Source organism: Cetorhinus maximus, chromosome 15, assembly GCF_964194155.1.
Source record: "Cetorhinus maximus chromosome 15, sCetMax3.hap1.1, whole genome shotgun sequence".
Lineage (NCBI taxonomy): Eukaryota > Metazoa > Chordata > Chondrichthyes > Lamniformes > Cetorhinidae > Cetorhinus > Cetorhinus maximus.
The window spans coordinates 5,230,214-5,248,010 of record NC_135893.1 but is presented as its reverse complement, the minus strand read 5'-3'; the positions used below and the strand labels follow the sequence as shown (position 1 = coordinate 5,248,010).

General features: G+C 48.9%; 1 protein-coding gene across 2 annotated transcripts in view; it reads right to left on the bottom strand.

Moving 5' to 3' along the window:
- casz1 (castor zinc finger 1) overlaps positions 1-17,797 on the bottom strand; it is a 365,293-nt gene that overhangs the window by 94,623 nt on the left and 252,873 nt on the right. For both annotated transcript variants that reach the window (XM_078557753.1, XM_078557754.1), the window contains exons 5-6: positions 13,074-13,899; positions 532-573 (exon numbers count right to left, since the gene is read on the bottom strand). In XM_078557753.1, the coding sequence (XP_078413879.1) occupies positions 532-573; positions 13,074-13,899 (868 nt within the window). The remainder of the gene's footprint in view (positions 1-531; positions 574-13,073; positions 13,900-17,797) is intronic.

The window sequence follows — 17,797 nt, the reverse complement described above, 5'->3', positions numbered from 1 at the left end:
AAATCTTTATTGTTTCTCCATAGCGCAGTGTACATTAATGATTGTTACATTGAAAGGGACAGCATACTTCACAATGTAGTGTCCCTCTAGAAATCAGGAATCAATATAACTATTTCAATACAGGGACAGATAGTCAAAAATGAACTGTGATCATGTCCTCGAATGTCAGGCGTATATTCTGAGGGCACTGCTCAAAGCCAATGTGGGGGTCAGATTTTCAAAAATGTGCCTGAAAAATCTTGTCCTTCATATTAAAGTGTTTGAACATTATTGAAAACGTGAACAACAACAAAAAAAATACACATGCTTCTTAAAGCCAGAAGAGACAATCAATGCTCGAAGAGTTAAACTCATTACAATAACTTTTCTTAGCTGTATTGCCACAATCATAAAACACAATTACAGTAATGGACCAGTGTTCCAGAAGGTCATGAGCAGCAGCCAAGTCTCTGCAGGACTCACTTCCTTAAACAATTACAGTTAAAGCTGGGGAGCTCACGGGTGAGATAGGTAAAGTGGTAAAGTACATACCCAACAGAGTCATCCAATAAAGGTTCAGCTTTGGGAAGGCGGCTGTGGGAGAAATTTAAAATGAAATTAATAAGGCTCTTGCTCTGAATGTGAGCTAAAGGTCAGTAAACATACGACACCTTTTCAGTCACAGGGACCTCAGTAAGATGGAAAACAACAGGAGAATTAAAATACTGATTTAAGAGATGAAATAACCTTTTTACAACTAGCATTGAGATTGCCTCAGTCCCACTCTCCTCCTGCTCAGTCTCCCCATGATCATTGGAAATACACAGACAGGCACAGGTTAAATGTAGAGAGATGCGTTTCTCCACCAGGACAAAGCACTACTTCTTCCATCGGAAATGTGAGGGCTAAAGGCATGTGGTACGCAACATGTGGAACGTGACGTGTGGAACGCGACATGTGGAACGTGACATGTGGAACACGACGTATGGAACGCAACGTGTGGAATGTGACACGTGGAAAGCGACGTGTGGAACGCGACTTGTGGAACATGATACATGGAACGCGACATGCGGAACGCAACGTGTGGAACGCAACGTGTGGAACGTGACACGTGGAACGCGACATGTAGAACGCAACGTGTGGAACGTGACACGTGGAACGCGACATGTAGAACGCGACGTGTGGAACGTGACATGTGGAACGCGACATGTGGAACGCGACGTGTGGAACGCGACGTGTAGAACGCGACGTGTGGAACCTGACATGTGGAACGCGACATGTGGAACGTGACATGTGGAACGCAACGTGTGGAACGTGACGTGTGGAACGTGACATGTGGAACGCGACATGTGGAACGCGACGTGTGGAATGTGACGTGTGGAACGCGACATGTGGAACGCGACGTGTGGAATGTGACGTGTGGAACGCGACATGTGGAACGCGACGTGTGGAATGTGACGTGTGGAATGTGACGTGTGGAACGCGACATGTGGAACGCGACGTGTGGAACGCGACATGTGGAACGCGACGTGTGGAATGTGACATGTGGAACGCGACGTGTGGAACGTGACGTGTGGAACGCGACGTGTGGAACGTGACGTGTGGAACGCGACGTGTGGAACGTGACGTGTGGAACGCGACGTGTGGAACGCGACGTGTGGAACGTGACGTGTGGAACGCGACGTGTGGAACGCGACGTGTGGAACGTGACGTGTGGAACGCGACATGTGGAACGCGACATGTGGAACGCGACGTGTGGAATGTGACGTGTGGAACGCGACATGTGGAACCCGACGTGTGGAACGCGACGTGTGGAACGCAACGTGTGGAACGTGACATGTGGAATGTGACATGTGGAACGCAACGTGTGGAACGTGACAGGTGGAATGCGACATGTGGAACGCAACGTGTGGAACGTGACAGGTGGAATGTGACATGTGGAACGTGACTTGTGGAACGTGACATGTGGAACGCGACATGTAGAACGCGACTTGTGGGATGTGGCATGTGGAACACAACGTGTGGAACGTGACACATGGAACGCGACATGTAGATCGCGACTTGTGGGACGTGGCATGTGGAACGCAACGTGTGGAACGCGACATGTGGAACGTGACGTGTGGAACGTGACATGTGGAATGTGACACGTGGAACGCGACATGTGGAACGCGACATGTGGAACGCGACATGTGGAACGCAACGTGTGGAACGCGACATGTGGAACGCAACGTGTGGAACGCGACATGTGGAATGTGACACGTGGAACGCGACATGTGGAACGCGACATGTGGAACGCGACGTGTGGAACGTGACATGTGGAACGCGACATGTGGAACGTGACATGTGGAACGTGACATGTGGAACGCAACGTGTGGAACGTGACAGGTGGAATGTGACATGTGGAACGCAACGTGTGGAATGTGACGTGTGGAACGCGACATGTGGAACGTGACATGTGGAACGTGACATGTGGAACGTGGCATGTGGAACGCAACGTGTGGAATGTGACGTGTGGAACGCGACATGTGGAACGTGACATGTGGAACGTGACATGTGGAACGCAACGTGTGGAACGTGACATGTGGAACGCGACATGTGGAACGCGACGTGTGGAATGTGACGTGTGGAACGCGACATGTGGAACGTGACATGTGGAACGTGACATGTGGAACGCAACGTGTGGAACGTGACAGGTGGAACGCGACATGTAGAACGCAACGTGTGGAACGTGACACGTGGAACGCGACATGTAGAACGCGACGTGTGGAACGTGACATGTGGAACGCGACATGTGGAACGCGACGTGTGGAACGCGACGTGTAGAACGCGACGTGTGGAACCTGACATGTGGAACGCGACATGTGGAACGTGACATGTGGAACGCAACGTGTGGAACGTGACGTGTGGAACGTGACATGTGGAACGCGACATGTGGAACGCGACGTGTGGAATGTGACGTGTGGAACGCGACATGTGGAACGCGACGTGTGGAATGTGACGTGTGGAACGCGACATGTGGAACGCGACGTGTGGAATGTGACGTGTGGAATGTGACGTGTGGAACGCGACATGTGGAACGCGACGTGTGGAACGCGACATGTGGAACGCGACGTGTGGAATGTGACATGTGGAACGCGACGTGTGGAACGTGACGTGTGGAACGCGACGTGTGGAACGTGACGTGTGGAACGCGACGTGTGGAACGTGACGTGTGGAACGCGACGTGTGGAACGCGACGTGTGGAACGTGACGTGTGGAACGCGACGTGTGGAACGCGACGTGTGGAACGTGACGTGTGGAACGCGACATGTGGAACGCGACATGTGGAACGCGACGTGTGGAATGTGACGTGTGGAACGCGACATGTGGAACCCGACGTGTGGAACGCGACGTGTGGAACGCAACGTGTGGAACGTGACATGTGGAATGTGACATGTGGAACGCAACGTGTGGAACGTGACAGGTGGAATGCGACATGTGGAACGCAACGTGTGGAACGTGACAGGTGGAATGTGACATGTGGAACGTGACTTGTGGAACGTGACATGTGGAACGCGACATGTAGAACGCGACTTGTGGGATGTGGCATGTGGAACACAACGTGTGGAACGTGACACATGGAACGCGACATGTAGATCGCGACTTGTGGGACGTGGCATGTGGAACGCAACGTGTGGAACGCGACATGTGGAACGTGACGTGTGGAACGTGACATGTGGAATGTGACACGTGGAACGCGACATGTGGAACGCGACATGTGGAACGCGACATGTGGAACGCAACGTGTGGAACGCGACATGTGGAACGCAACGTGTGGAACGCGACATGTGGAATGTGACACGTGGAACGCGACATGTGGAACGCGACATGTGGAACGCGACGTGTGGAACGTGACATGTGGAACGCGACATGTGGAACGTGACATGTGGAACGTGACATGTGGAACGCAACGTGTGGAACGTGACAGGTGGAATGTGACATGTGGAACGCAACGTGTGGAATGTGACGTGTGGAACGCGACATGTGGAACGTGACATGTGGAACGTGACATGTGGAACGTGGCATGTGGAACGCAACGTGTGGAATGTGACGTGTGGAACGCGACATGTGGAACGTGACATGTGGAACGTGACATGTGGAACGCAACGTGTGGAACGTGACATGTGGAACGCGACATGTGGAACGCGACGTGTGGAATGTGACGTGTGGAACGCGACATGTGGAACGTGACATGTGGAACGTGACATGTGGAACGCAACGTGTGGAACGTGACAGGTGGAATGCGACATGTGGAACACAACGTGTGGAACGTGACACGTGGAACGCGACATGTAGATCGCGACTTGTGGGACGTGGCATGTGGAACGCAACGTGTGGAACGTGACATGTGGAATGTGACACGTGGAACGTGACACGTGGAACGCGACATGTGGAACGCGATGTGTGGAATGTGACATGTGGAATGCGACATGTGGAATGTGACATGTGGAACACAATGTGTGGAACGCGATACATGGAACACGACATGTGGAACACGACGTGTGGAACGTGACATGTGGAACGTGACGTGTGGAACGTGACGTGTGGAATGCGACATGTGGAACGCGACATGTGGAATGTGACATGTGGAACGCGACGTGTGGAACGTGACACGTGGAACGCGACGTGTGGAACGTGACACGTGGAACGTGACATGTGGAACGTGACGTGTGGAACGCGACATGTGGAACGCGACATGTGGAACGTGACATGTGGAATGTGACATGTGGAACGCAACGTGTGGAATGCGATACATGGAACACGACATGTGGAATGCGGCGTGTGGAACGCGACACGTGGAACGCGACGTGTGGAATGTGACATGTGGAACGCAACGTGTGGAATGCGACGTGTGAAACGTGACATGTGGAATGCGACATGTGGAACGCGACGTGTGGAACGTGACATGTGGAACGCGACGTGTGGAACGTGACGTGTGGAACGCGACGTGTGGAACGTGACGTGTGGAACGCGACGTGTGGAACGCGACGTGTGGAACGTGACGTGTGGAACGCGACATGTGGAACGCGACATGTGGAATGTGACGTGTGGAACGAGACATGTGGAACGCGACATGTGGAATGTGACGTGTGGAACGCGACATGTGGAACCCGACGTGTGGAACGCGACGTGTGGAACGCAACGTGTGGAACGTGACATGTGGAATGTGACATGTGGAACGCAACGTGTGGAACGTGACAGGTGGAATGCGACATGTGGAACGCAACGTGTGGAACGTGACAGGTGGAATGTGACATGTGGAACGTGACTTGTGGAACGTGACATGTGGAACGCGACATGTAGAACGCGACTTGTGGGATGTGGCATGTGGAACACAACGTGTGGAACGTGACACATGGAACGCGACATGTAGATTGCGACTTGTGGGACGTGGCATGTGGAACGCAACGTGTGGAACGCGACATGTGGAACGTGACGTGTGGAACGTGACATGTGGAATGTGACACGTGGAACGCGACATGTGGAACGCGACATGTGGAACGCGACATGTGGAACGCAACGTGTGGAACGCGACATGTGGAACGCAACGTGTGGAACGCGACATGTGGAATGTGACACGTGGAACGCGACATGTGGAACGCGACATGTGGAACGCGACGTGTGGAACGTGACATGTGGAACGCGACATGTGGAACGTGACATGTGGAACGTGACATGTGGAACGCAACGTGTGGAATGTGACAGGTGGAATGTGACATGTGGAACGCAACGTGTGGAATGTGACGTGTGGAACGCGACATGTGGAACGTGACATGTGGAACGTGACATGTGGAACGTGACATGTGGAACGCAACGTGTGGAATGTGACGTGTGGAACGCGACATGTGGAACGTGACATGTGGAACGTGACATGTGGAACGCAACGTGTGGAACGTGACATGTGGAACGCGACATGTGGAACGCGACGTGTGGAATGTGACGTGTGGAACGCGACATGTGGAACGTGACATGTGGAACGTGACATGTGGAACGCAACGTGTGGAACGTGACAGGTGGAATGCGACATGTGGAACACAACGTGTGGAACGTGACACGTGGAACGCGACATGTAGATCGCGACTTGTGGGACGTGGCATGTGGAACGCAACGTGTGGAACGTGACATGTGGAACACAATGTGTGGAACGCGATACATGGAACACGACATGTGGAACGCGATGTGTGGAACGTGACATGTGGAACGTGACGTGTGGAACGTGACGTGTGGAATGCGACATGTGGAACGCGACATGTGGAATGTGACATGTGGAACGCGACGTGTGGAACGTGACACGTGGAACGCGACGTGTGGAACGTGACACGTGGAACGTGACATGTGGAACGTGACGTGTGGAACGCGACATGTGGAACGCGACATGTGGAACGTGACATGTGGAATGTGACATGTGGAACGCAACGTGTGGAATGCGATACATGGAACACGACATGTGGAATGCGGCGTGTGGAACGCGACACGTGGAACGCGACGTGTGGAATGTGACATGTGGAACGCAACGTGTGGAATGCGACGTGTGAAACGTGACATGTGGAATGCGACATGTGGAACGTGACGTGTGGAACGCGACATGTGGAACGCGACATGTGGAACGTGACATGTGGAACGCAACGTGTGGAATGCGATACATGGAACACGACATGTGGAATGCGGCGTGTGGAACGCGACACGTGGAACGCGACGTGTGGAATGTGACATGTGGAACGCAACGTGTGGAATGCGACGTGTGAAACGTGACATGTGGAATGCGACATGTGGAACGTGACGTGTGGAACGCGACATGTGGAACGCGACGTGTGGAACGTGACATGTGGAACGTGACACGTGAAACGCGACATGTGGAATGTGACATGTGGAACGCGACATGTGGAAAGTGATACGTGGAACGCGACATGCGGAACGCGACGTGTGGAACACGATAGGTGGAACACGACGTGTGGAACACGATAGGTGGAACACGACGTGTGGAACACGATAGGTGGAACACGACGTGTGGAACACGATAGGTGGAACACGACGTGTGGAACACGACGTGTGGTACGCGACATGTGGAACGAGACATGTAGAACACAACATGTGGAGTGCGTGATGCATTGTCTCCATGTAAACCTAGAGAAGGAGCCAGGCAGTCTGTATCCATATCTTCTGTACAAGCTCTCTGCCAACACACCAAACAAAACATCGTTGTAGACAGACAGGTGTAGGCCAATGAATGAGGTTTTGTACCAGAGGTTTCTGACACTTGTATTGCAGTGTTTATTCATCTGTGCTGAACAGCACTGTACAGAAGGCCTGACAGCAGCTGATAGTCTATAGAAAAGGCAGTTATGTATATACCCTTCTAAAAGTTGTAAACTCAAGTATCACACTGTGATGTCCATTATTCTAGCAAATATAATCACTTTGACATTTTGTTTCATGAGAGAAACCAGTTTTCTTGCCATGTTTGAAATGAGGTCTTAACTGCATTGCTGTTCAAACTCTCTCTTTTCTGAGATGCCGTGATTTACAAATGTATCGAAATGGTGCGAAATCCCAGCTTCCGCTCATACTAGTTTACACAGTGAAATGTCTGCAATGACGAGCGACCCTGAATTCATCCTTATTAATACAGATATCCACTGACTACACACAGCTCTACCGCAGCACCACCTCTCTTGACTCCTCCACTGTTGTTAAATTATCAGACTGCTTATCTGACATCCAGTAATGAATGAGCAGAAATTTCATCCAATTAACTATTGGGAAGACTGAAGCCATTGTTTTCAGTTCATCTAAACTAGTGAGTCAGTTCCCTAGCTACTGACTCCATCACTCTCCCTGATAACTCTCTGAGGCATTTTTATTTATTTATTCATGGGATGTGGGCTTCGCTGGCTAGGCCAGCATTTATTGCCCATCCCTAATTGCCCTTGAGAAGGTGGTGGTGAGCTGCCTTCTTGAACCGCTGCAGTTCATATGGTGTAGGTACACCCATGGTGCTGTTAAGGAGTGAGTTCCAGGGTTTTGACCCAGTGACAGTGAAGGAACGGCGATATATTTCCAAGTCAGGATGGTGAGTGGCTTGGAGGGGAACCTCCAGGTGGTGGTGTTCCCATGTACCTGCTGCCCTTGTCCTTCTAGATGGTACTGGTCGTGGGTTTGGAAGTTGCTGTCGAAGGAGCCTTGGTGAATTCCTACAGTGCATCTTGTAGATGGTACACACTGCTGCTACTGTGCGTCAGTGGCAGTGGGAGTGAATGTTTGTGGATGGGGTGCCAATCAAGTGGGCTGCTTTGTACTGGACGGTGTCAAGCTTCTTAAGTGTTGTTGGAGCCGCACTCATCCAGGCAAGTAGAGAGTAAATCAGGCTATTTACAACCTTGGTGTCCTATTTGACCTTGAGATGTGCTGCCAACCACATATTTGTTCCATCACTAAGGCCACTTACTTCCACCTCTATGACGTTGCCTGACTTCGCCTATCTCAGCTCATCTGTTGCTGAAACCCTCATTCATGCTATTGTTACCTTGAGTCCCAACTTGCACTCCTGGCATATTCTCCCTCTCACATTCTACCCTCCGTAAACTTGAGGTCATCCAAAACTCTGCTGCCCATGTCTTCACTTGCAGAAAGTCACCTATCACCCTTGTGCTTGTTGACCTCCATTGGCTCTCAGTCATGCAATGCTTTGATTTTAAAATTCTCATCCTTGTTTTCAAATTCCTCCATGGCCTCGCCCCTCCCTATCTCTGTAATCCCCTCCAGCCCTGTAGCCCTCCAACATATCTGCGCTCCTTTAATTCTGGCCTCTTGTCCATCCCCAATTTTAGCCACTCCACCATTGGTGGCCTTGCCTCCAATTGCCTGGGTCCCAAGCTCTGGAATTCCCTCCCTACTCCTCTCCCCCTCGCTACCTCGCTTTCCTCCTTTAAGACACTCCTTAAAACCTACCTCTTTGGCCAAGCTTTTGGTCACCTGACCTAATATCTCCTTTTGTTGCTCAAGTTTTATAATGCTCCTGTGAAGCACCTTGGGATGCTTTATTGAAGGTCCTATGTAAATATAAGTTGTTGGTGTTGTTGTTAATTGTATAACAAAAGGTTTCTTGGTTGATATAAAGCTATCATTGGAGTTTAACCTCTCACAAACTCGTGAGAGGCTGCTAGGCTGGCAACAGCCAATGCTGATCTTAACAACTGGGCCTCATTGACAGGCCGCTGTCCAGTTCCTGACAGAAAGAGCCGGAAGGCAGGCGTCAAGCGGAGGGAAGTCCAGTGACTCACAGACTTCCCATGTCACTTGTGGTAGGTACGGATGCAATGGGGTTCAGGATGGTCTGTGGATGGGAAAGGGGCAGAACCCAGGTAGGGGAGGCCTAAATGCCCCTCCGCAAGGGTTAGGAGAAGCAGGCATGCATGGCCTCTTTGTTGCTTCAATTGAGGTGTTGTGTCAAGGTGCAAGCTGCAGGCACCTTCCAGGTCAACCTGCTAATGGGGTCCTATTGACGCATCAGGACCTCAATTGGCCTGATTGGGAGAGATTCCCAACTGAGGCAGATACTTCACACATCGAAAAATTAGGTGGGGAAAAATCACAGCTTAGCAGGAAAGGTGTTGGAATTTCACCCACTTTATCTTAACCACCTTCCCAGCATTCCCACTCTCAGCCTTACTGGCTAGAGGAAGGAATTAATGAACAGAACAAAACTCTCGAACTCAGTTGACAGCTGAGCAACAAACTGATGCCAATCATGGTCAGAGTGACTCAGTAAATCATGAAGCACCTAAACAGAATAAAACCTCCCAAAATCTTGTGCCATATCTCAGGCCACACAGTTGCTTTCTGTTAAATTGGTGTCAGCCATGGCTCTGTTGGTCGCACTCTCACCTCTGAGAAAGAAGGTTCTTGAGCACAAAAATCAAGGCTGATACTAGAGTGCAGTACTGAGGGAGTGCTGAACTGTCAGATGTGCCTTTTTTGGATGAAATGTTCAACCCCTGGCCACGTCTCTCCTCTCAGGAGGATGTGAGGTGATTCGTTTTGGCAGGAAAGACATGGTGAGACAGTACAAAATAAAGGGAGAGCCTCTAAAGAAGGTGCAGGAACAGAGGGACCTTGCTGTATACGTAAATAGGTCATTGAAGATGGCAGGGCATGTTGAGAGAGCAGTTAATAAAGCATATAGTATCTGAGACTTTATTATTAGGGGCATTGAGTACAAGGGTAAGGAGGTCATGCTGAACTTGTGTAAGACATTAGTTAGGCCTCATATGGAGTGCTGCATCCAGTTCTGGGCACCATACTTGAGAAAGGATGTGAAGGCATTGGAGAGAGTACAGAGGAGATTCACAAGAATGATTCCCAGGATGAAGAACTGTAGCTCTGAGGGTAGGTTGGAGAGGTTGGGATTGTTTTCCTTGGAGAAAAGAAGGCTGAGAGGAGACTTTCTAGAGGTATTCAAGATCCTGAGTGGTATGGACAGGGTAAGTAGAGAACAGAGAACATCAAGAACTAGAGGGCATAGATTCAAAATAATTGGCAAAAAGAGTAAATGCGGTGAGGAAAAATTTTTCACCCAGAGAGTGGTTGGAGTCTGGAACAAATTTCCTGAGAGGGTGATGGAGGCAGGTTTGATCGAGGTATTTTAAAGGGAATTGGGTTGCTATCTGAAAAGAGAGATGTGCAAGATTACGGGGATAAGGTAGGGGAGTGGGATTAGGTAGAATGCTCTTTCAGAGAGCCAGTGTAGACTCAATGGGCTGAATGGCCTCCTGCACTGTAAAGATTCTGTGATATTCTGATGTAAAAAATCTCATGGCACTATTTTGAAAAAGAGCAAGGGAGTTAGTCCTGTTCTAGCTAATATTTATCCCTCAGTTGACATCACAAAAAACAGATGATCTGGTCATTATCCCCTTGCTGTTTGTGGGAGGAGCTTGCTGTGTGTAAATTGGTTGCTCCGTTTCCTACATTACAACAGTGACTACATGTCAAAAGGTACTTTTTTTTTGGCTGTTCGTGGGATGTGGGCATCGCTGGCAATGCCAGCATTTAATGCCCATCCCTAATTGTTACAACTTGCTAGGCCATTTCACAGGGCAGTTAAGAGTCAACTACATGGCTGTAAAGCGCTTTGGGACATCAGAACTTGTACATAAATGTAAGTCTTTCTTCTTTCTAAGTTAGTAATGCTAAGTTCTATAGCTCACTGATGCCGGTCACTGAATCTAATTCTAATGCTTTTTTAAAATGTTTTTTTGGGTCTAAAGTAATAAGTTCCAGAATGCGGCTGCATAACTCAGAGATTAGGTCCCGTTCTGACTCTTGCCTCAAGGTGTGAGAGCTTCCATCAGTAAGTTGCTTGTCACTGCCTGGCTTTGATGTTTGGGAGGGGGTAGAATGTCACCCTTAAACTTCTCACCCAGCCCAGGGGATGCTCCGGGCTCTGATTTGTGCCCCTGCATTTCTGTTCCATCCAAAATACTTGCATTTCCTCTTGGGGCCCACAGGTTAAACATCCACTGTAAAATTACAATGTGCACTATTTCATTCCCATTTCTCAGTCTGTTTGCTTTAAACACTGTTAACAGGACCACTCACTCACTCACTCATTTTTCCAGAGCCACTCCATCCAATTCAGGGTCACGGGGAATCAGAGCCTATCCCAACAGGTGATGGGCGCTAGGTGGGGCACACCCAGGACGGGACATCAGTCCATCACAGGGCACACACTCACACACACTGGGAGACAATTTACCACAGCCAATCCACCTAACCCTCACACAGGGAGAACGTGCAAACTCCACACAGGCAGACACCTGAGGTCAGGGTTGAACCCAGGTACCCTGGAGCTGTGAGGCAGCAGGGCTTACCCCTGCACCACCACGCCACCCATTAATAGAACAATCAAGGGAAATTTTACACAAACACGTGAACCAGTGTTGACCCTGAGCACATAAAACCAGGAGCATCTTTAGCCAATTGGAGTGATCATCCCAGCGGCCTCTGTGTGCGAGTGTGCATGTGCACGTACGCCTAAGCATGTGTGCACGTGTGCAGGTGTTTTTGTGTTCATGTGTGTGCGCAAGTGCGTGTTTTTGTGTGCGTGCATGCACGCGTGTGCATGCATGTGTGTGTGTGTGGCGTGTGTACGTGTGACTGTGTGTGTTTGCATGTGTGTGTAAAAGGTTAAAATCATTATTAATGCAATCAGAGAACATTTTACTAGCTCAAAATAAAATGGACCCTGTGCTTTGAGATGAAAACCAATTTTCAACATAATAGGCTCATTCATTTTGAATACAATATGATTGAAATTATTTTTCACAGTGACGCAGACACACTGATGCTCTACAATTTATTAGTGTGCACCCTTATTTACTATCCTTGCTATTTATGCCACTTTTCTGCAGCAGTGTCTCACCCGACGGGCTGGGCTCAAGACACAGAGAGGCTTCAAACACACGACTGGCAATGTTAACTGGTGAGCAGTAATGCGTTCACATGACATTCCCCTTTGCCCATTATTTTAATGATGTTTTAACTTAATTGGGTTTATCACCTCCACTAAAAGTACCAGACAAAAGACTGCCATCCAAACTCATTTGCCCGCTCCTCTCTCTGACTGCCATCTCGAGGTTTAAGTGCTGTCAAGCGCCTTTTCTCGCCAGAATCTCAGGGAAATTCAATGTTTTTCAATCGAATTTACAGAGCGGAAACTCTCGGGGCCCACTCAGTTTGTGCTCCCGCAGCAGCCTCCTCCGGCTATCTACTTCATCACATCTCAGTGACATAGCCCCTGATTCCTTTCTGCCCCTTATGTCTCTGTCCAGCTTCCATTTAAATGCATCTTTGTAATTCCCTTGACCACTCAGCGCGGCAGCAAGTTCCACATCCTCAGGGTCACTAAGGCAACAGGGGCTGATCGGTCTGTCTTGGGTAAGACTTAAACCGGAGCCGATCTTGAGTGGTGACAGAGCGTGGAACCACCCAAAAAGCTATAAATCTTTGAGCTTGACCTGATCTAATGAACAAAGAAGATAAAGAGTAAATCTTACTTGACTGTGGACACGGTTCCAGTTGTAATGGAGTCGGTCTTGGAGAAACTGGACTTCAGGAGCTCGGTGCTGCCAAAGCCGACGGAGACGGGAGACTCGGCGCTCACCGGGGTGGTGCTCGGGGTACTGGAGAGCGGGGCGGCAGCAGTGTTTGTCGGGGCTTTCACCATGGCCAGCTTCTGGATGTTCTTGATGTCGTATTTGGAGGGGCGACCCACCTTTCCAGTTTTGAAAGCGATGGCGCCTCCCATGTCCGGGTCGCCCTCGCCGGGCTTGAAGAGGTGCAGGTACTTCACATTTTCCAGGTTGTACTTTGACGGTCGCTTGTAGGTGTTGCCGTTCTGGGGCCGGATGCTCTCGCCCGTTTTCAGCTTCTGGATGAAGTAGTCGTACTTGGAAGCCCGCGAGATGAGGCCCTGCGCCTGGGCCGAGGAGGCGGAGGGGACGGAGGGACCTGCTGGCTTCGCCTCCCGCCGGAGCGCCGCTTCCTGCCCGGGGAACGGGCCACCTGGCGGGAGGGCGTCTTTCCCCAGGGGCGGCCGGGGGCCCGAATCCTCGGCCTTGGGGGCCGGCGGCACCCGCGGCAGGTGCTCCCCGGCCTTCAGCTTCCGAATGCACTCCTCGTACTTGGAAATCCGGACCCGCCTGGCCAGGCTGTCCTTGCCCAGGGAGGCTGTCGGGTAGGTCTCTGAGGTAGTGACGTTCAGCTTGTCAAAGCTGATCTTCTTCGCCAGCTCATCCCTGACATTCTGGTCATCGTAACCAAACATCCCCAGAAATTCATTCATGGTCGTTGCTGCATAGTCGTGGAGGGTCGAGGTTTGCCCTGGTGGCGGGGGAGGGGGAGAGGGAAACCGAAGAGTTAAACATTGCAGGAATATTCTGCACAGCTCTTAAGTTTTATGACTGCTAAATTAATTTGTAAAAAGTAATTAATACAGGGGCAAAATAAAGGGAGTTCATCAATGTCAGGAAAATCAATTTCGCTAAATGTTCTAGTCAATGGCTTCTCAGTACATTAAACAAAGTTTTCAAAAATGTTCTCTGCTCGTAGCTCTACTTAACATGTACAAAGTCATCTTCCCCGTTCAGTGTCTCGCCTTTTTATTGACCAACCTCTTTTTTTAAGGACACATTTTGGGGGCTTTCCATTCTATAGTTTTCTTAAAACCCTGGCAATGACTAATAATGGAACTGAATTGATCCATTTTGTTTCCCTCTTGCAGTTTTGCTTCATGAGTGTGAAAGATCACTGGGGATTTTTTTTTAGGAATATGACATTAGCTGGGCTGGCTCGGTCGATAGTGGCAATGCGAGGACCGTCGGAAAGCTAGGGCCTGCAACAATCGGTTGACCGGTGTTTCACTCTCTGCTGTAACTGAGCAATGAATCACCATCGAGTTTGTGCCACACATGCCAAAGGCGGGCTAAAGGTTCCTCCACGTGCTCTGGACAACCAGGGCTGCCAAGTCTGACTGGATAGATTATCACATGACCTCCTGCATCCCACAACTTCCTCCACCGTCACAACATCTTTCTCCCCTCAGCGCCAATATTTTCGTAATCAATAAACAAAAAGTGTTCAAAAAAGTTAATTTTGTTTAAAGCCCTTATAATTTTCTCCTTGGCCACCTGCTCAGGTGGATGGAAAAGGTCACATGAAGGAGTGCAGGGGAGTTATCCCACTGTCCTGGCCTTTGAAAGAAGTGAAAGTCGCTGTAGTCCCAGAGGACCATAGGCTGCTCTCTCATTAGAGAGAGACGACTGGTGGTGAGTTTAACCTGAGGGTCACCACACCTCAGGCGAGGTTGAGAAGGCAGGGCCTTTATGGATGACCTCATCTGGTACGGGAATTGAACCCGCGCTGTTGGCATCACTCTGCATCACACACCAGCCGCAAAGCCAACTGAACTGACCGACCACTCTGGCCATCATTTATCCCTCAATCAACAGCATAAAAATAGATGATCTGGTCATTATCACATTGCTGTTTGTGGGAGCTTGCTGTGTGCAAATTGGCTGCTGCATTTCCTACATTACCATAGTAACCACACTTCAAAAGTACTTCACTGGCTGTAAACGGTGCCTAGTGGTCATGAAAGGTGCTATATAAATACAGGTCTTTCCCTCTGGAAACAGTGTCTATGTCATTAGTCTTAAGTCTCCAATTCTGGAGAGCTCTCAACCCAGCTTTGAAGGCAAGTTTGTGAGTTTACTACTCGTTGAAGCGGTTACAATTTGCAACAGCAAATTTCCCTTCATTTGCTTAAGAAAGAGGTGATAAGGGATCTTAAAGAAGTGATACTCATTTTTTCCTTGCTTTAGTGGGTAAGTGAGTTCTGAGCCACAGTAACCAGGTAAGTTCCTAATCAACACTAGGGGGTGGGAGGTGGTAGTAAAGAGGCTGAATCATTTACTTTAGCACCTCCAAGCGAGGGAGGTGGAAAACTGGTCAGGGCTCCTGCCCCAAATCACCAGGGAGTGCAAGGCAGGTGAAGATTGAGCAAGGGCATAATCAGGGAGGCTGTTGTCCTTGATTTGCCCACTGGTGCCTATTGCCAACCTTTAGCAAGAGGAATAGCAACTTGGAAGCAAGTGGAGAGCTCTTTGTCACTGCAGTTCAGAATAGGTTGCCACCTTCAGGACAGGCAACTAAGAAGAGAAAGTCAGGGGGATAATTGGAAGAGAATTCTGATTCAATAAAGCACCTTACGCAACAACCATGAAACTGCTCCGATTCACCAAACTCTTGTTGTCAGATGTGATGTTTGGCGAAACCATTTTGGAAGATGTGCGTAAGATTTTAATGTCAGGAATTTTGAAAACCTGAGAGTTTTGGCTTGTAGGGAGGAACAAAGAGGGTGGGGAAGAAAAGAGTTATCAAAGCTGATAACTGTCACAGTCCATCATAGTATTTTTGAACAGTTTAATTAACGGGTGGGCCTTCAACTTTCTGATAAATGCTCTGTGAGTAAAGCTCACTGCTAGCGAGGGAGCATTCTCAATAAAACCCCTGGAATCTAACTCACGACTTCCTATCAGTACGATTCACAACACGGTTATACTGCCAGCTTGAAAATTTCACACATCCATCAACATTCAAACTAGCTTTCATTTAGACACAAGAACTTCTGTCTTGAGAGTTTAAATGTTCCTTCAAGGCCCGGTCAGTATCAGGTGCTGTACTCTCTACTCTGATGGTGAGGGTTAGGCACTCAAGGCGAACATTGTGGGGAAAAGTTGGAACTCCAGTTGTTCGACAAGCCAGGCCAAGTGGTTTTGTGACTCCATTATACATACAGACCATGAAACCTATAGCAGCTTAATGCCAAACTCACATACAAAGGAGACACTACAACAATACACTCCACCCCAGCCCCTAACCCCCCAGTTTTAAAAATTTAATTCACAGGATAGAAACATAGGAACAGGAGTGGGCCATATGGTTCCCTGAGCCTGCTCCACCATTTAACTAGATCATGGTTGAACTGCTACCTCAGTACCATCTTCCCACACTATCCCCATATCCCTTAATGTCATTGGTATCTAGAAATCTGTTGACCTCAATGACTCTGGGGTAGAAAATTCCAAAGATTCACCACACTCTGACTGAAGAAATTCCTCCTCATTTCGGTCCTAAATGGGCCTACCTCTTAACCTGAGGCTGTGCCCCCTGGTTCTAGAGCCTCCAGCCAAGGGAAACATCCTTCCTGCATCTACCCTGTCGAGCCCTGTCAGAATTTTGCACGCTTCAAAGAGATCACCTCTCATTCTCCTAAACTCTAGAGAATGTGGGCATCACTGACAAGACCAGCATTTATTGCCCATTCCGATACAACTGAGTGACTTGCTAGGCCGTTTCAGAGGGAAGTTCAGGGTCAACCACATTGCTGTGGATCTGGAGTCACTTTTAGGCCGGACTGGGTAAGGTTGGCAGGCTTCCTTTCTGAAAGGATCATTGTAAGCCAAATGGGTTTTTAGAACAATTCCGTAGTTTCCTGGTCACCGTAACTGATGCCAGCTTTTCATTCCAGATTTATCTGAATAACTGAATTTAAATTTCAAGCGACCATGGTAAGATTTAAACTCATGTCTTCGGATTATTAGTCCACTCTTCTGGACTACCAGTCTAGTACATAAACACTATTCTACCTTTCCCTTGAAGCAGTTTTCTGTCTTAACCACCTCAATGAAAAATTATAGTTGTTGGTCTAGATCATTCACATGAGAAACTTAGCAACATTAAATGAGTAGAGGGTCCTTCACACAAAGGATAGTGGAAGGCTGGAACTCTCTCACCCAAAAAGCTCTTGAGGTTTTGGGTCAATTAAAAATTTCAAAACTGAGATTGTTAATTTTTTGTTGGATTAGGGTGAATGGCATTGCTTAATTGAGTACTCAGAGCACTGATAAAGGGAGACTGCTGGGGCACTGTTGGTGGTGGAGGCAGACATATGTAATGCTGCATTCTGTAAATAAATCTATTATCAAGTAACGGATTTGCATCTAGTTTCACATTTCACCATCTGGCTTGGGATCCAATTATCATATTTGTGACCAAGGCAGGTAGATGAAGCTAAGACCCAGAACAGCCATGATCTAATTGATTGGAGGAACAGGCTGGAGGGACTGAATGGCCTCCAGGTGCTCCTATGTTCCTAGTGTTTGTAGTGGGATTAAATTCAATTTCCCAAATACTCATCTTACTTCTTAAACAAGTTCTG